At 46.9% G+C, this 18,409-nt stretch overlaps 1 protein-coding gene across 4 annotated transcripts in view; it reads right to left on the bottom strand.

The window, feature by feature from the left end:
- Nucleotides 1-2,051: 2,051 nt before the first annotated feature.
- LOC116845428 (E3 ubiquitin-protein ligase RBBP6) overlaps nt 2,052-18,409 on the bottom strand; it is a 102,744-nt gene continuing 86,386 nt past the window's right edge. For 3 of the 4 annotated variants that reach the window (XM_032818095.1, XM_032818094.1, XM_032818097.1), the window contains 9 exons: nt 16,252-16,323; nt 15,933-16,136; nt 14,766-14,957; nt 13,450-13,690; nt 11,506-11,691; nt 11,008-11,110; nt 10,267-10,528; nt 9,066-9,241; nt 2,052-7,068 (listed from right to left, as the gene is read on the bottom strand). In XM_032818095.1, the coding sequence (XP_032673986.1) occupies nt 4,665-7,068; nt 9,066-9,241; nt 10,267-10,528; nt 11,008-11,110; nt 11,506-11,691; nt 13,450-13,690; nt 14,766-14,957; nt 15,933-16,136; nt 16,252-16,323 (3,840 nt within the window). In that variant the 3' untranslated portion in view covers nt 2,052-4,664. The remainder of the gene's footprint in view (nt 7,069-9,065; nt 9,242-10,266; nt 10,529-11,007; nt 11,111-11,505; nt 11,692-13,449; nt 13,691-14,765; nt 14,958-15,932; nt 16,137-16,251; nt 16,324-18,409) is intronic. The other variant, XM_032818096.1, reaches the window with a different exon arrangement.

Genomic DNA, 18,409 nt, shown 5'->3' with positions numbered 1-18,409 from the left:
TATTTGTGCTCTTTTAACTAATGTTTTTTCGTCTTAAATAATTCGATTCGAATATCTCTTTCTCTCTAAGAGGTGATCTGAATACATCTCTTTCTCTTTTTTCCTTTTTCAATAATTATTAATTTCTAAGGCGACTTATAAATTCGTAGTTAATAAAAAATCGTTTGCATTATTACTCAAAATTATATAATGTTCATTATGGAACTCTACAGTAGGAAAGAAAAGTAGGATTATTGTTGAGAAAGATGCGTATTGTTTCCCACCGTAATTACATTCTGATCTGAAGAAGACGGATGTAAAAATGTGGGGAGCGTCGAAATTGTTGCCCGTTAATCCTTCTTTCAGTCAGACAGTACGTTCGTCCTGCTGGATAGCTAATGAAGCTATGAGGCTCAAGCGGGTAGGTAGCAGCGGATGATAATTAACCGCTTCGCAAATACGCTCGGCTTTGGTGCATTCCATAAGCCAAAAAGCCGTCCGTGGAATTCGGTGGTTCAAAGTAAAGCAAATACACGCACATTTGCACGCACACACGGGCGCTCGCGTATGTGTACGCGGGTAGGTGTGCGTGCGTTTATATTGACTCGAAATCGCAGCGAGCTTAATACACGCCGCGGGAGACAAATGATGCTAGCGGCTATGTTGCTGATGTTTAACAGACGCGTCACGATATTTATCAAGCGACTTAATACAAATTACAAATATAGAGAGCTCCGGCGAAATTGGTGGAATAATATTTAACGAAGGAAAGAAACGTGCGCGCAAAAGTACATGTGATATAAATACAATATTATCTTCTTTTTTCTCTTTGCTGCACTACAACTTCAATATTGTTTCACTTCGCGTTTTATCTTTCATTATTGTTAATTGCAATTACGTTTCTTTGTGTGCCGTCTGAGAGATTGCTTTGGCACGTATTGAGGGCCTGCAAAGATAGCAACATTAGAAAGTTGCATTAAACAAAAGTAAACCAGTTATTTATTAGAAGCGATATTTTATATAAATTGTATACAAGATTATAATAGAAATTTATCTTGTAATTTCTTTTTTATCCTTGATGCAAATGTTCTTTCCACTAAAGAGACAATAAAGAAATTTGCTCGAGCAAAGTTCGATGAAAGGAAAACGCGATTGGTACAACGCGCCTTGCGACGGTTACGGTAATTCCCACGCGGCAGACATCTTCGATTTTCCAATAATTACCGCATAATAGCACCTATACAACTTTCAGACACTTTAAAGCGGTCTAAAAGGGCGCCGGAAAAAAGGGAGCGACGAGAGAAAACGTCTCTTCTCGGCGGGACCTTCGCCTTCTTCCAAGAGTTCGTGAAAGCAGGTCGATTGCCGGACCATTAAAGGAGCTCGACGATTAATTTAAATAAATGCGCCGCCATTATGACCGTGGAACACTTACCTTACTTGTGAACGATGGTGGATATTCAAATACGGATCTCTTCGCCGAAAAGTCACGAAGTACTAATCTCTGGTGACGAATCGCGGGATTTCCCTCTGAAATATTCCGACGAAGAACCATGGTGGTAGCTTAATTTCGGGCTTACGTAGCTCGAAATCTCGACAACGCGAATTAACTCGACTGCCTCGGAAGGAGTCAAATAATTCAGCCAAAAAAAAAGAAAAAATATTTCATTAATGAAATTTGCACGTAGAATTACGACATTGTACGCGAGTACACTGAGAGAAAAAATATCTAAGAAATAAAGTATTTATTCGATGGGTAAAAGTAAACATATTTACTCTTACATCAATATAAAGTATTCTCCAAATAAAAAAATATATGTTTTCGTAAAATCTTATCTTTCCATAAAACAATTGTTCATTCTATTTAAAAAAAATTTATTCCATTTAATTATTTATTCTATTGAAACAAAATGCAGATTTAAGTTAAATATATTATTAGTACCCATCGAATTTCTATTTTTAAGAAAATTTTCTCTTAGTAAATAATGTGTGTATGTGAGTGTATCTCTTACATATATATTATATAAAAGGTCGGGGTGAAAAGACGAGACGACAAGCAAAGTTGCGGAGAGTTGCACGTCAAAAAATTGGTATATATAATAACAATAATATATATAATATATATAACGTATATGCATGTATACATTGTTCTTATTACAACAACTTCATTTACCCTATCCTAACCCAAATCGCCGAAATCGGATTCGGGCGACCGTTTGCACAATATGTGTGTGTATATAATATGTATATATATATATAATATCGTGTAATATATTATATTTATAATATATTAACATTTTGCATCTTTTGCGTGGACTTCCTTGGATACTTAAACCTAGCGCATTTTAAATTACAAAAAATCGGTTGACCTAAAACCCGCCTCGGATCTTCGTACTTTTCGCTTCAAATTGGACGTCTTCTTCCTGTTCGCCTAAGTGCGCCGGACGTTACCCTAATCCTAGATCTATCCTAATCGCTTCGGTTCTCGTGATGAGAGATGCGTATTGAAAAAACGTCAGAAAACACTTCGAAACGTCGCACACAAAAATTCGAATTCTATCAAATTCTCGGACGAATAACTCTTGTTTCATAGTATATGCCAAATGTATTAAATGTATTAAATAGAGCGTTCACAATATGATACATCGATAACGGGATAAATCTAAAAGTCCTGATCTTTTTTCTCTTTCTCATGAGCCTCGGCTCGTTCCGCGAGTTGTAGCAAAAGTGTCACGGGCTGTTCTCTCCCTCAGGAGGCACTTCGCAGGAACTCGAGTGCGGCAAGTTCGTAATTTGTAAGATATCTCCCCTTATAGATCACGGCTCGACACAGGTGCTCCCACGAATGTCGCGGACTTACTTTGCCTTTGCTGCGGAACCTCTCGTTTAACACTCCACAACTCCGTTAACGCAGTTAAGATAGTTAACAACGCTAAGCGCACGCTTAAGCAGTTAACATCGTAAAACTATGTTAACACAGTTAAGGTATGACCAAGTTCATCCTCACCTCACGCTTAACACCGCGCGCATGTGATCGTGTTAATCGTTCCTTCAGGATCCGGAAGATCTACGCGGAAGACTTCTCTTCGCGCTGATAACGCCAAGTGATACGCGCGCGCGGAATGACATCCGAAACGATGGAAGTGCGATACGTGCAATGCGCCGTGAATATGGAGAAAAAGGCTCGTACGTTTGCTCGTGAGAAAGAGAAGACATTTCGCGGACTGATGATCGCGTGGCAGTCGATTCTCGTCTCGCGATGGGAGCTGCGCGACGAAGGAACTTCTACGACGAGGGGAGGACGCGAGTCGGGCCTCTTTTTCCCGTCCGGATCGCGAGAAACACGTGATCTTAGAGCACGAGCTTGTCTCATGACAGTGCCGGGGCAGAGCGGTCGTTAGTCTTCGTCTTTCGCAGCTTCACAGTCGCGAATATGTTAGTCCTGAAAGGCGTTAATCGTGGTTAATCAGGGCGCTGGGGGTTGCTCGGGTGGGTCCATAATTACTGGACGATCACGTACGAACTCTGGAATTTCGAGTGAACAAAATGTCGGGACCAAAAAAAAGGACGACTTTCTTCAGAAGGATATACTGTGAGAATACCTTATTAATATCGTACTTTAATTTAGTTCGGAGTATTATCTCGGCGTCGTTTAGTCAGACCAAACGACATCCCCCACGACATTGGGAGAAATTGAATTCAAGCAATTGCTTAAATCCTAAGTTCCTAAATCCTAAGTACAAAGAAAAAGAGACACGTGCGATCTCGAGCCAATTTGCAATACAATCAAAGCGACCGATAAAAATTAAAAAAAAATGGCAAGATTCTGAAACAATTGCGAGTGATCTAGCGCACGGCTTTCACTACGCCAGCAATAGCAAAACAGAGAGAAAAAGAGAGAGAAAGAGAGAGAAAAAGTGAGCTAACGCGTGCACAGCATACGGTAGACAATAACACACTGTTCACAATCGATGGGGCGATGCGTCATCCGATACAGTTGCTCGCTCCATCTCTGTAGAGGAGACAAGACGCCTAGAAGTCGTCGCAAAAGTGTATCGAGCGCTTTCTTCGACGATGCTGCAAGCTCCTACAACATCAACAGCCGATCGTTGAAGACGAGACAAAGCAACGGGCAGGATTCAGCCAGTGCGAGCACACACATATTGAAATTGGGGACGGAGTCGTTCATTCACGAATCTATTTGGTGACCATGGAAAGATTCGGGATGAACAAGCTGGTCGGAAGAACCTAAGGGGTTGGGGGTGAGAGTAATGGTAATGCAAGGTTCGTGTACGACGAGTGCGAACTCGGTGCTCGGTTTGTCGATTCAAATCCACTTGAGACAATTTGAATCCTCTCGCTCGAAAATGACGAGCGCAAACAAACCGAAAAAGAAAAGAGGAAACTCAAAATAAGATTGCAAGCAAAGTGAATCGCCGCCTCGCCCATTCCACGCTTTCTTCTTCTTCGTCTTCTTCTTTTTCTTTTCTCGAAAAAAGACTCTACTATCTTTTTTCGAGAAGAAATCTTTTTTTATCTCCTCTATATATTCCACTTTTCGCTCAACGGTCACATCGTCTCCGCTCCACACATCGACTCTTCATCAACTTCGATATCGATTTGTGTTATTTTCTTTACCTTCATCATCATCATCATCTTTGCACATCAGCTCGCGTCAGCTCTGCTTACTGCTGCTTCTTCTTCTTCTTCTTGTTGACGGACGCGTCCACACCCCAAAGATCGTACCAAGGTCCACAGGTGTTTCTATCCCGATCAGAATCCCGTCTGAGCTTGGTCCTCGGCAAGAGCGTCTTTTCCGGCACGCTCTGGTCCTTGACAACGATGCAGCTGTAGGTAGACTCCTCGTCAGAGGCTTCGGTCTCGCTGAAATTGAGCGTTGCGTCCTCCTCGTCGTCGTAATTCCTTCTGCCGCGCGTCATCATTTCGTTGCGCTTGGTCTCGTTGTTCTCCTTCAGCTCGGCCACGATCATGTTCCGTTTGGCCTCGAGACTGCGCCTACGCTCCTTTTCAATAATCGCCTTACGTGACACATTGCCGATAAAGTATGTGCGCTCCTCTGGTTGTTGCTGATGCTGCATCCTATATTCCGACCTCTCCGAGATTTTCGGCCGCTCCGCCGGTGTTGGGAAGTCTTCGAAGTAATCCGACTTGTCTGGCACGTGACTTCTTTCGGCCGGTTTCGGCTCTTCGTGGTGGTGATGCTCGTTCGTGATGGTACCCTCGCTGTTGCCCAGACTCGAATTCGGACTGCCGCCGTCGGAGTTCCTCTGCTTCTCGTCGTTCTCCTCTAACTTGTTCTCTCTGCGGATCATCTTCGGAATGTCGACAAGCGAGCGATGTTGCCAAAGCGCCATACCTTCCAACACCTCCGAGTCCCGGCGAAACTTCCAGAAGGACTTGGTGCGCTTCACCAGCTTCGGGCTCTTCGGCTGCTCCTCGAAGGCTCTGCCGGTCTGCGCGAGGTGACCCATGGCGGTGGTCTGTCGCGGTGGCAACGGCTTCCGCTCAGCCTTCAGCGTGTTGTTGTTCGTATCGCCGTTGCTGCGCTCGTTATCTCTCGACGTTACGTTGCGCTTCTGAAGACCTGGCCCTTGCAGGTCCGCATGATAACCGTGTCTCTCGATCACCTTCGATCTCTCCAGCTTGGTCTCGAAGTTCGACTCGTAGCCGCGATCTCTCTCCAGCGAGCCTACCCCGTACCGTCCAGTTTCTCCGTAGATAGCCTCCTCCTTGTCCGAGTATCTGCGCTCTCGGTAAGGTCCCATCGGCCGTTCCGGAGCCTCCTGCGATGGCGGTCGAGGTCGCTCGAAGCGTCGACTCGACAGTCGCTCGACTGTCCTGTTTCGATTCTTTTCAAACGTTCGCTCATAACCGGTCATCTCCTTCCGCTGCTCCAGATACGCGCGCTCCTGCTCATTCCTGGCGCGATTCCGCTGCCCATACGATTGAGCTTCCTCACGGGACCGTTGGAAACTCTGTTTATCTTCTCTCGAGCGCTCAAAGCTCTGCTTGTCCTCTCGCGAGCGCTCGAAGCTCTGCTTGTCCTCTCGCGAGCGCTCAAAGCTCTGCTTGTCTTCCCGCGAGCGCTCGAAACTCTGCTTCTCCTCGGCTCGAGAGCTTCGCTCGAAAGCTTGCTTGTCCTCGCGAGGACCTCGCTCGAGCGAATGTCTGTCGTCTCGCGGGCGTTTCTCGTCGCGCGGCCGCTTGTCATCACGTGTGCGCTCGAAAGTCTTCTGGCCACCTCCGCCTTCTCGGCCGCGCTCCAAACTCTTGTACTCCGTCGTCGGCATTCTCTCGCGACGCGAGTGAACAGCTGGCTCACGTGCATTCCTCTCCAAACTCTTGTATTCGATCGCGCTCGCTCGATCGCGACGCTCCAAGAATTTAGGCGGGCTGTGCTCGCGTGCGTACTTCTGAGCGGTCTGCTCGAGCTTTTGCGCGATGTGCTCGACCTTCCGACCCGGCTCCGGAATGGTAATGGTGCTCTCGTCGTCGGACTCTGACGGCGAGCTCGAGGACTTGGCGTACTTGTCCGCTTCGAAGCCGTTTCCACCTCTGCGCTCTTGTTGAGACCCCTGATTGTCCGCGTAGAACTTATTGCCGCGATATTCGACCATACCGAAGTCCTCCTCGTCCTCCTCGAGATCGTCCTCCTCGGTTTCCGCTTGCGTGCGCTTGTCAACACGACGTTGGTCGCCGCGCCGAGTGGCAGCTGGGATACCCCGCTCGTCCGACATCTTGGTGGTGCGTTGATTCGGACTAGGTCGTTCGTTAGTCGCCTGCGCCGCTTTCTTGCTCTTTCTCTTTTTCGCTACGTCACCGTTCTCCAGCGCGAAGTCGCCATTCTCCACCTCGTAGTACTTCTTAGAGTCCTCGCCGGTCTGATTCGCCTTCGACTCCGCCCAGAGGTCCATCGCGGTGCGATACAGCTGCCAGGACTTCTCATCCCGCGGGATAGTTTTCCAGGAGTCGTTTTCCCAGTCCTTCGACTGTTGCTGCTGCTGCTGCTGCTTCTCGTCCTTCGGGGGCGCACGTTCCCCTCCACCTCGCGGCTTCCGGCGCCGTTGTCTGCGTGCGCGGCGCGGTGAATAAAATAAAGAAAAAAAAAGAAGGAAGGAGGAAGAGAGGGCGAGAGAGGGCAAGATGTCGGAACAGACCGGGTGAGGGCCGGAGAAGATGCAGAGGACTACCACCATGACGATTTATTTCCAGCGACCACGATAGCGCATGCGGTATCTACAAGAAGGAGAGATACAACTTCGAAGAAATGGGGATAAGTGATGCTTTTTTCGTGTGGGAAATGCATCAAATTTAATTAAAGATGAGCAAAATTTATTAAAAACTTGTTTTCTGTCGATTAAAAGTATCGAAATAGATATGAAAAATCTAGATAACGCTAATTTTCAATTTCCAAGTGAACAAATAAAAAAAGCAATCATATATATAACACAATATGAGAATAATTATTTGGCACGTCGCAATGTGAAACTGCGAAATAAAATTGCAAAATTAAACGAGTATATCAACAAAAAACGAGTATATATATCAACAAAAGAAAAAATATAAATGAGATGTTATTACATAAAAATATAAGTGAGATGATATAACACTGATGAGACAAAATATTCCACAACCTCGGTCAGCATTCATTTTTCTTCCGTATTGGCAAAGGGAAAGTAATAAAGGAGATATGATAATCGTTACCTGCTGAAATCCAGTTTAAGGACTGCCAAGTCAGACTTACCATGCCCATCATACCGATCCTAGCAAATCCTAGCAAATCCTGTTACGCTTCTTGCAAATTTTGCGGAATTTAACACTAACACGGCGGCTACTAACGGGGCGAAAAAACTATTGCACTCTATCGACTACATTTCGCGATCCGGCCATTTTATAATAATCTTGTTTCTCGAAATCAGCTGTATACGTATCGCACAGCAATTATCGCGAGCGAGCAAGTAGACACGCAAATCGCATATTTCGTTATTACGACAATCCGATTTCGCGTCATCCGAAATTAATTACAGCGGCACATCGTGTACGCCACGCAGAACCCTCCGCGCGCAAAGCCCACGTGTCTACACGGCACAATTCACCGCCCCCGGATCTTTATTTCTCACAATAGCGTCACAAACCAATCCAATTGAATGCCAAGGGTAAGCGAGGTTGGGGCAACGGCAGAGAGGTGCAGATCGTACTAATTACAAGGGGACAGCAGATAGCAGAATAGCGAAGCTACGAGGCGATGATACAAAGCTTCAATCGCGCTGAATAGGGCAAAGCGGGGGTGCGCGCTTATCGGCTGGTTATCAGGGCGTCGAGGGCCAAGGGGAGGGGAGCAAAGGTATGAAAGGGTCAAAAGACCCGAAGTACCGAGTAACAAGTGATTCACTCGGGCGTCTGCGGATGCACAATGACAGTCTATGTTTCTACTACGTGCGAGACAAAACTGAGAAACCGATATAATCTCATGACGATCGATTTTCATTGTTGCACCGCGAGCAAATGTAAAAGTTTCATGTCGGTCGTAGTAAATAATCGTAGCGATAGCTTTTCTAGTTTATGTCGTTGTGATTTCAACTCAGCGAAATTACACCGGTTTCTACTCCCGTTGTAAACTACATAAACCAAGTGATTTTCTTCCGTCACGACAATAACCGAGGTGATTCAAGCCACGCGCTACAAGAGAAACTCTTTCTCCGCGCGTACCTGCAATATTTATAATATATTCTTCTATAACTTTAATTTCCTATGACTTTACGTCATTTATTTATGTCATTTATTCATTCATTTATCATCTCTCCTTCTTATTACTGCTCAAATATTGCTAATTTTATGACAATATATGCAAAAAATATATGTAGCTTTTATAATTTTATGATATTAAAATAATATTTTCGCGCGACCGATAATGATGTTGTCTCTTTCGTACGTAGACAAGCGACAAAACTTGCTCCTCCTTCGCATAGTTTACGTAGTTTACACGCGGGAATTCCGACCGAACATCACACACGTACGACGAGCAAATGTGAGTTCATAGCCCGCGGCGTGCGCCTTGGACTTACCTCATCGCCTCGTCGTCGCTGTAATCGACATCAGGCTGCACCGGCGGCTCGTTGGAGAACCCGCTGTCGTTGCTGCTGTGGAGGGACGTCATCGCCGGAGGTGGCACCGGGGGTACAGGTGGCTGTACCCGTCGTCCTCCGGCCAGCACCGCGGGCAGTGTGCCCGATGGACGGATCTGGAAGCCAAGACGATGAAGGTATCTTTCACGTCCCGCATCTCAAAGTTTCCTCCTAATCAATCTCGAAGTCTGCGATGTGTACGCGGTTGCGACGGTGCCGCGGAGTTTGCTCAAACTTCCGCATTTCCCGACAATATACAATGTCGATTACGAAGGTATCGCCAAGTCATCTCGTTAATTAGTGCGAGGAAGAAGAACGATTCGACACTTGAGGGTGCGACTCTTTAAAATTCATGTGGAGTTTAAACGAGCTGCCAGGCCAGGGGCCATGCAGAATTCATATTGCGCCTGACGTCCGACTTATGACGTCTTACGACGTCTGAATATCTATCCAACAGAAGAATTAGTTTTCTGAGAAAGAAAATGTCGCTAGCTAAAAATAGCAAGTAACAAACTTTAGTTTTGGGCATTGAATTATCGTATGTCGGATGTCAGATGCAGTATGAGTCTTGTATCAGGCAGCGTGGCAGGAAGTGATAGAATAGCAGGCAGAGAGTCCGGATATTCAGAGAAAGACATGTTGTTTTTCTTTGTACTTGTAAGAGTTAGTCCTCTTTAGTATCTTCATGAAAGATTCTTGTTAGCAAGCAACTGAAGTGAGAGTACAATCTCTCATACGATCTCTCTCACATATCTCGATCCTATAATTCGTTATAATCAAAACGTTTCTTATCACTCTTTACTAAAAGACTTTGACGATTTCACACTCGATAAACCTTTATGAATTTTTGCACGTTGTTAATAGCATTAATTACGCCGGCATAATACCAATTATCTCGTCTATTAATGCAAGAAAAAACAGTTCAATGGCATTAGTCTTTAAAACTCTTTAAAACTCTTTATAATCAAAACATTTCTTATATATATCACCCTTTGCTGAGAAAAGTTTGGCAATTTCACGCTCGACGAATCTTTATGAACCTCTACGTTGTCAATAACATTAATAACGCTAATATTAATTGAACGAGCACACGATATTCTATCGTTTTTCAGACGTGTTCTACGGAGATCTACCGGCTTACCGATTTCGATTGACGCGCGGTCGGAGTCGCCAAGACGCTCGGGTTATTGGTTGGCGTGCCGGTAGCGCTGCCATTGTTGTTGCCAGCGTTGTTAGTGCTGTTGCTGCCGTTATTGTTGTTGGCGGAGCTGTTACTGGGAGTTCCTGCGGACTGCTCATCGATACCGGCCGGCGTGACCGGCGGTCGAGAGGGTGGTGGTTTGCACGGCGGAATGGCCTGTGGCTCCGGTGTACGACCGTTGCTTGCACCATGACTCGGGGATCTTGGGATGATCGGATAACGCGTTCGTTCATATCGCTTGGACGTTCGTCCCTTCGCACTCGCAATTTGGCGCGCGAGGCGGTGAATTTATTTTCATAAGATCCCGAGTAAATAATTCTCCGTCGCTATTAAAATTTTGCCTGCGGCCGGTTGAACAATGAGACAAAAATAAATGTGTTTTTTGAAAAATCATGCGTTTTTGAAACGAATACATATTATTGAAAGTAATGAGAGCTATTGACGGAGCATTAATTGACACTTATTTAACGGGACACAATGCGGAAAGGCCGATAATGATATTCAAAGTCCGTACGCGGTAATAATATTAAATTTCGTTAAAGGATTGAATTTTTTACCGACTCCTAAATGCATAGTATTCGTGCGACATACCCGGAGGGCACGAGAGGATTAACATAACGAGTGATCGTAAACGCAAAATTTTGTCATTACCGCACTTGAGGTCGGCCAAGATTTACTCACCCCAAAGTGTCGTCGATTATAATTTCAGTATACGCCAGGGGAAACCACCCTGAGCTTTGAGTGCGAAGGTTCTCGCCAAATTGCCATCCCTTTTGCCGGTCGCCTGATAAGAAAAAAGAACAGAAAATATGTAAATCCACGGCGCAAAACTCCATATTCTAATCAACATTTTCTTCTCTTTCGTAACGGAACTTTCCTCTCTAATCCTTAACGTTCGGCTCTGCTTATTTAGATAACGCAAAATAATCTACTCTTACTTTATCGAGTCTCCCATCTTTATCGCCAACAATAAAACCTTACTAATGTCGATGAAACTCCCCTAATTAATCGCGTTTACTCTGCTATATATTTTCTATTTCTTTCTTCCTTCTGCCTCATAAAAGAGCGAAGGATTGCGTTTATGGCGGCCCAACGTGCGGTCTCACAGTACAACGGTCCTGCGATCTTAAGGGCGATAGTCCCCGGATATACCGTGTATCGACGCGAGATCAAACTCACCCATCAGCGCGATGAGATCACCCTCCAGGAAGCTCAGCTGATTCTCCCCCGAGCTGAGGTAGGCGAAGAGAGCCCTGGCGAGGGGTGCATCTCCCCAACCTCCAACGCTGACCCCGGTGCCAACGCCGCTGTTGCGGGACGCGGGGGGTGCCATGGATCGAGGCCGGGGTGGAGTCTCTGGAACCTCTGGAAACCAGAAGCTCTGTAACTGACCGGGCCGGTGTAGCACATATGGGGAGGAGGACGCGAGGATAGCAGGGAGGGACAGCAGGAGGATGAGCCGGGATAATGCGGGGGTAGTTTCGGGGTAAACCAGGGCAATTAGGTCAGCGGACGATAGCGGCGCTCGGGGTGGAGGATGTCAGGACGGAGAGCGGATGGGCATCATCCCCGAAGGGACATCGTGAATGGACGTAGGCAGGGAGGGAGGGAGGGAGGGAGAGAGAGAGAGAGAGAAATAGAGAGACAGACAAAGAGAGAGAGAGAGAGAGAGAGAGAGAGAGGTGGGGTTCGTGTCCGCGATCTGCGAGAATCGTCTAGAAATATATTGGCGGCGGGATATTATTAACGTAGCGCGTGGATCGTTTGTAAGTTGTGGTAAATTAATTCGACGCGCGAATATTAAACGCGCTACAATGGCGGCGCGCTTGCGCGACGTGATTTTCGACGTTGAATTAATTGCGAAGGCACAGGCGAGATTAATTAAAACTTTAATTCGCCATCGTAACAAATGTAACGGAGATATTTGCATTTTGTCTGCTTTTCGCGCTTGTTTGTCGAACGCGAGCGTGCGCGCACAAATAAGTCGATATAAACGCGCGGCGTAAAATATTTGCGCACAATGTCATTACCGCACACGCGCGCGGAACTTCCGCTCTCTGTCCGCTCTTTAGTGGCGTCCGCGCGTTTCGTGCTCCCTTGTAACCTTTTTTTCTGTTGTTCCCATTTTTTTTCGCATTTTCGAGTCACGAGTGCATTTATCCCGTGCTCTTTAATGCGCGCAAAATGCGACACGCAGCAACCGAAAAAAGGAGAAAGGAAGAAAGAGAGAGAGAGAAACTCGTCATAAAGCCTATCCATGTAATGATGGGCGTGATGGAGCAACGTGACATGTGACACACGACACCGCGACGATGAAATACGGGCTCGTCTCGCATCGCGTTGCACAAACGAAAGCATATTCCGGCTTTATTGCGCGCGAGGCCCAGCAGCGTTCCGGGACAGAGAGACAGAGCAAGCGAGAGTGAGCGAGCGAGAGAGAGAGAGAAACAAAGAGAGAGAAATCTGGGCTTCGGCGAGTCCGCGGGATCCGATCGCGGCTGAAATTTATACGGCTAGCACGACAGGACTCGCGAAAAGGTAGTGGAAACGTCAGCGCGAAGCGCCGTTCTATCTCGCCGCTGCGATTTTTCTCGATCGCCCGCCCGCCGGCCGCCAATCTGTTATTGTTGCGTTGTCGTTGTTGTTGCGCGCGGCGTGACGAACGAGCGAGAGGAAAGGTAATTCCAGTTTAAGGACACCCTGCTGCGCACGCACGATGCCGCACACGATGTCGTATTCGCGTCCGATTTTAATTTGCAAGATAAATTTGCGCGAGTGATTATTTCGATCAAACGTCCTCACCCCCGTAAAACAATGTTCGCGCTGCAATAGCGATCGACTTAATCGCTCGTGGAACGATCGCAGGATTATTTGGCCGGATAAGTTCGACTCGGTCCGGCTCGGTTCAATTTAGTTTAGCCGGAATTAGTTTAGTTCACTTCGGTGTACGCGACCGCTTAAACGCGAGCGGGCGAGCGTTAATAAGGGTGCGGCGACGACGGCAGCGGCGGCGGTGGCAATGGCGAATTTTCGGCATGGGTGCGCAGCGTAGCGCATAGCGAAAATCGATATCATTGTCGCAGAGGAGAGAAAATAAAAAAGAAGCGAAGCAGGACGACGTACCGGGGCCGAGGGATAACGTCGAGGCGTGCAGGTTGGCCTCCGACCTCGCTCTGGAGAGAGCGGCGGGGAGATGCGGCGCTGGGCCGAGGTGACCAGCGGACGACGGCGGGTTCCCGGGTAGCGGGCCTAGTCGCAGCTCCAGGCAGGAGCTGTCCATGCTGCGGGTTTTCCTCAGTTGCGAGCTCATCGTCGTGAGCTCGGAGCCACCGTTCTCCTCGTCCTCCGGCCAGAACGACGCCTGCTGCGCCGATCGGCGAAACGTTAATTCCTCGCTCGTCGCTCGCCGATAACGCGGGATTCCCCGTGTTACACGCGATTCCACGATGGAACGCGGCGGGATTCTGCGGCACGTCGGAATTCGCCGCTCTCGAGGAGCCTCGAAAAATCGCGTTATTATATAGGGTGACACGACAACGCATATGTGTGTGTGCGTGTGCAGGGATATACGTGTGCTAATTTCCTTTAGTATTTCGGAATTAGTATTTCGAAACTATACGCGGTTTTTTGAAAAATTATACGATTTTTTTTGCTTAAGTTCACGTGCCTTACCCTGCACTGTGAATTCAAGCATGTTGTTTCGGCTAAATCTCTTTTTACACGTTTCTCCCTGCTTTAAGTCACGTCATTTAACACGTTTAAGAGTATTAAGTGATAATTCTTAAACGTGTAAGAAGAGAACTTCAATCAAATTACATCCTTGTGCGTTTAAAAATAATACTTGGATTTGCAGTGTGCATGTATGCGTTGTCGCGTCTATACCCTGTAGACATCGGGAAACCGATATCGCGACATCGAGAACGGACAGACGGACGAGGGGGTGAGAGTCTTCGTCGTGGGAGAAACTTCGTTGAAAATTTACCAACTCGATTCGACACACGAGATATGAAATTTCACGGTCTTTTCGGGATTATTTTCAACGTCCGATACTTCTATAAGATGTGGGAAAATGCTTGATCCGGTTTTCTGATTAGTCCCCGCGTTCTTTGAGGATTTGGCTTTATGTTTTGCGAACGTTTCCAGTTCACTTCTTTCAGAGAAGCAGAGAGAAAGAGAGGAACGACCTGAAAGTTTTTAAGTCGTTTTCGAATAAACAAGACGAGTGAACGAGACGCGTGAGCTGGAAGCCGGGTCAAGTATTTTCGACAACGTTTTCAGAGCCCACGCAAGAAGGATGGGACTCGTTATCGTTGCTTCGATTCTCGCGAAACGCGTGTGATGGAACGGTGAGTCACGGAGATCGATCTTCATCGGCGAGGCGTCGATTCGCGTCGCGCGGGAGAGGACCCGCGCGAGATGAACTCCGTCTGCGAATTTACCCTGAGTCTGGAAGCGAACATGTCCTCCACCGACTGGGGCAAGTATTCCCTGGTGGCGGCAACCTCGCGCCATTTATCAACCGAGGGATGAAGCGCGGCCAGTGCAACCTCATGAAAACTCGCATAGTGCTTCGCCAAGGAGCATTGTCGTTCCAACACGAAGCCATATCGTCGTCTCTCCTGAGTCATCGCCTGTGAAAAGAAGAACGCGCAAAGAGCCGGCCTGTTAATGAAGCAGCGTCGTTAATGAATCTCATCGCGTAATCCATCATCCGCGTCATCCCATTTGATAATCGCTCGCGCGTTTACCCCGCGAGAGATTTCGCGCTGCATTATCTTACTCTTTCTATGCAGCAACTTTGGAAATATCGTTGATTAATTACGCGGATATTTAAGAGCTTGTCTTCAGCGCCACTTCGCATGCTGCTTTGTCTTCTAATCATATTTGCTTCCCGGAGCTGTTTAAAGCCTTGGAAATCAAGAAGCCTGACGTTGCGCTAACAATTATAAAACTCCCGGATATCGTAATTCCGAATAAAGGAAAACTCGAGAGTTTTAAGTTCGAAGTACGAGGCTGCAAAAAGGCGAAAATTCCAAGTCGCTGCACGGAAAATGAATCTCGCTTCATGTAACGGAATGATGAGCAGATGGAGAACTCGGTGACGAGGAGGGATATCTCCGTTACCGCGACCGAAAATATTCGTCTGAACATTTTGTGCGACCGTGTTGAAACTCCACCGTAATACCTGAGAACTAATGACTGAACAGGGACTTCTCTTGTAGAAATTTTTCCCTTCCTACAGAAACCGAGTTTTCGACCGGGCAACAGAAATTCAGTTACACGAACCGACATTTTGTTCCGTGTAAAGTGCAGCGAAATGCAAGTGTGCAGAAAACGCCTGTAGGCGTTTATTATTATACTACAATTCTAAGTAAATATACAAGTAAACTGTAAAATCATAAAATCGTAAAATCATAGCTTACGAAAGAAACAAAAAAAGAATCGTAGATATTTATGAGTTATGACATACGATCCGCATAGAATCGCAGATGTACTCATAAGTTCTTACGAGTCTTACGAGAACAAGTTACGAGTTTTACGATTTTGTCTAGAATTGCAATATTAATTGGACAACGCAATTGCCGCTTCCGCGGTGTGTCACTCACATTCTTCAGGCTCTGCTCGCAGAAAGCGTCCAGCTTAGTCTTCTCCTCTTCGAGAATCTGCATATTCTTCAGCTCCTTGTCCATGGCGAGGCCGCTCTTATTGGCCGCTCTGGACTTCTTTCTCTGCTTCTTCATGGTCGCGGCGGCCTTGCTGTAGGTCTCGGATCTGGTCTTGTGTTGCTGGAGAAACTTCTTCTGCTCGCTCTGTGGAAGTTCACCCACCCGCGTGGCGCGTTGCATTATTCATCGCTACCGGAAGTCGGGACCTCTGGGGACGACTAATGCGTCTTCCGGGGATCAGTTTCGGTGATTTACTTACCTGGACGACTTTCGTGTCTTTCTCCAGGTTGGTCTCCAGGGGCACCAGCAAATCCACGTAGAACGCCTTCAACTGTAACGTGAAACGTGACGCGATAAGTTAAGAAGGACAAATCGTGCGGGAATAATATGCGCAAGTTTCGATGGTTCCCGTCTTCCGCGGAGACGCCGCGGGGAATTAGTTTTCGTAATAATGAGAACCCGAGTATCAAATTGAGACACACCGTTGGACGATAAGCGTAATTAAGAGGCATTCGGGCGTGCCTCCGACATTTAGAGCGGTCTAGGGACAAGAGGATTAACGGAAACTCCGGCGTCCTTGCAGAGTCCTCGCAGAGTCCTCGGCGGTGGGTGTTAAGAGGACGATGTTTCTTTATTTCCGCGGCGTCTCGAGTTCGCTCTCTGCGCGCCGAGCTAGACGGACTTTACGAGAGAGATTCTCTCTCTCTCTCTCGAGTCAGACCTAATTTATACTCGCAGGAATAGTCCTTGGTTGGATGTACTCCGGCGTAAAACGCCGCCGACGACGATGAGGGCTGTGGCGACGGCGACGATTGCGAGAGAAAAGACGCGCTTTATTCCTTTTTATTAGCATCTTGAGAAAGCGGTACGGAAAGATAATAAAAGCGACGCGCGAAATACCGGTTAATGGAAAAAGAGTGTAATGTAATAAATGTAACGGTGATGTAACCGTAATAATAAAGTAACGGTGTAATTGCGAGAAAGAGGGAGGATATTAAAAGCACGATAAATTTTGCACGGCGAGCTCTAAGTTAGTTGGAAAATTTCACCTCATCCTGTAATTCTGCGCGTGTATCATTGCAGTAATACGATACTTTAATTACAGTGTCGCGATTAATTACAATATCTTATCAAACTATAATATGTTTCAATATATTAATTATGTGATAAATTACGCGTTATTGTAAACAACAAATAACGTTGTAAATGTGTGACGTGAAAGCTATCGCGAATGAACAAAAAAATATACAATTGCCGGAACTTTTCACCTGACCGCAGGTCGAAGTTCGAGAAATCCGGCGAATTCGACATTTACATTTCCATCAGCTGAGCGCGGACGTTCGCTGGTCGCGGCTCGACTCGAAAATTCGATTCTACGGAAATCTGGGCTCCTCCGAGCATGACTCGTCCGATTATTCCTCAAGACACACTTCCCCCATCTCCGCAATCAAATCAACGCCTTCTCTCACTCCTTCCGCTCAAACACACTGTAACGTCTGCGGGGTATGACTTTCCAAACCGCATTAACGATATGCCTTCATGTTTGCCAGCCACTTCGATCCATCAGCGTATTAAGCCTTTCGCTTCCCCCGCGTTTCTTCGAGAGCCACCCCTCTTCCGCTCGCTCGCTCTTGCATTCTCCTTTCTCGCTCGCAACCCTATCCGGCCCCGCGATCCCTCCACGAGTTCGCGTTTCAGGAACAAGTTGTTTGTTTTACAGTTCGAGCACCCTTCGCCTCGCTTTTTGTACGTCGCTCAAAGGCAGGCGGATTGCAGCCGACCGTTGCTATGGCGGCGGTGCGTGGAAGGAGAGGAGGAAGAGGCGAATCCGTCCTTTTTATCCGGTTTTTTTCATCTTCTCTCTCTCCCCCCACTAGCTCCCTTCCCCGTCCGGTTGCCCCGTCGCACTGCCACAAACGCGCGAATCTCTACGCACTACGCGAATTTAATCCGCGAGCTTTTACAGAGTGGCCGTCGATTTTTATTGGGAAATTCGGCGCTCTTTATGTCTGATTGCGAGCGCAGCCGCGTTATTTCGGCGGCTCGCGCGCACTTCAAGCTGGTCTCGCTTCGCCGGCCGTCGACCGAGAATCACGGCGCTTCCGGCGCGCGCTTTTCTGCGCGGACTTCCGATCACGCGACCGGATATCGGAGAATCGCATTTCGGCCACTGGAGGAAGACGTCAGGTTACTATTTGCGAGTCGTCACGGTGAAATATAGCGATGCGCGCTCGTAAATATTATTTATATCTCAGACACACTCTTCTGAAACCTCGACAAGATTAATCTTGAAGCTGAAGAACCAATCTTGTGGAAAAATTGGACGACTCTCTGTCGCTTAAGATTCTTATTTTCTTTTTACATGTATTAACATATACACGCTGAGTATACGGAAAGCTACGTCATTTTTCTTTTCA

The sequence above is a fragment of the Odontomachus brunneus genome, unplaced genomic scaffold, assembly GCF_010583005.1.
Source record: "Odontomachus brunneus isolate Ranch 3 - 2012 unplaced genomic scaffold, Obru_v1 Obru_scaffold_052, whole genome shotgun sequence".
Lineage (NCBI taxonomy): Eukaryota > Metazoa > Arthropoda > Insecta > Hymenoptera > Formicidae > Odontomachus > Odontomachus brunneus.
This window is presented reverse-complemented; position numbering and strand designations above follow the sequence as displayed.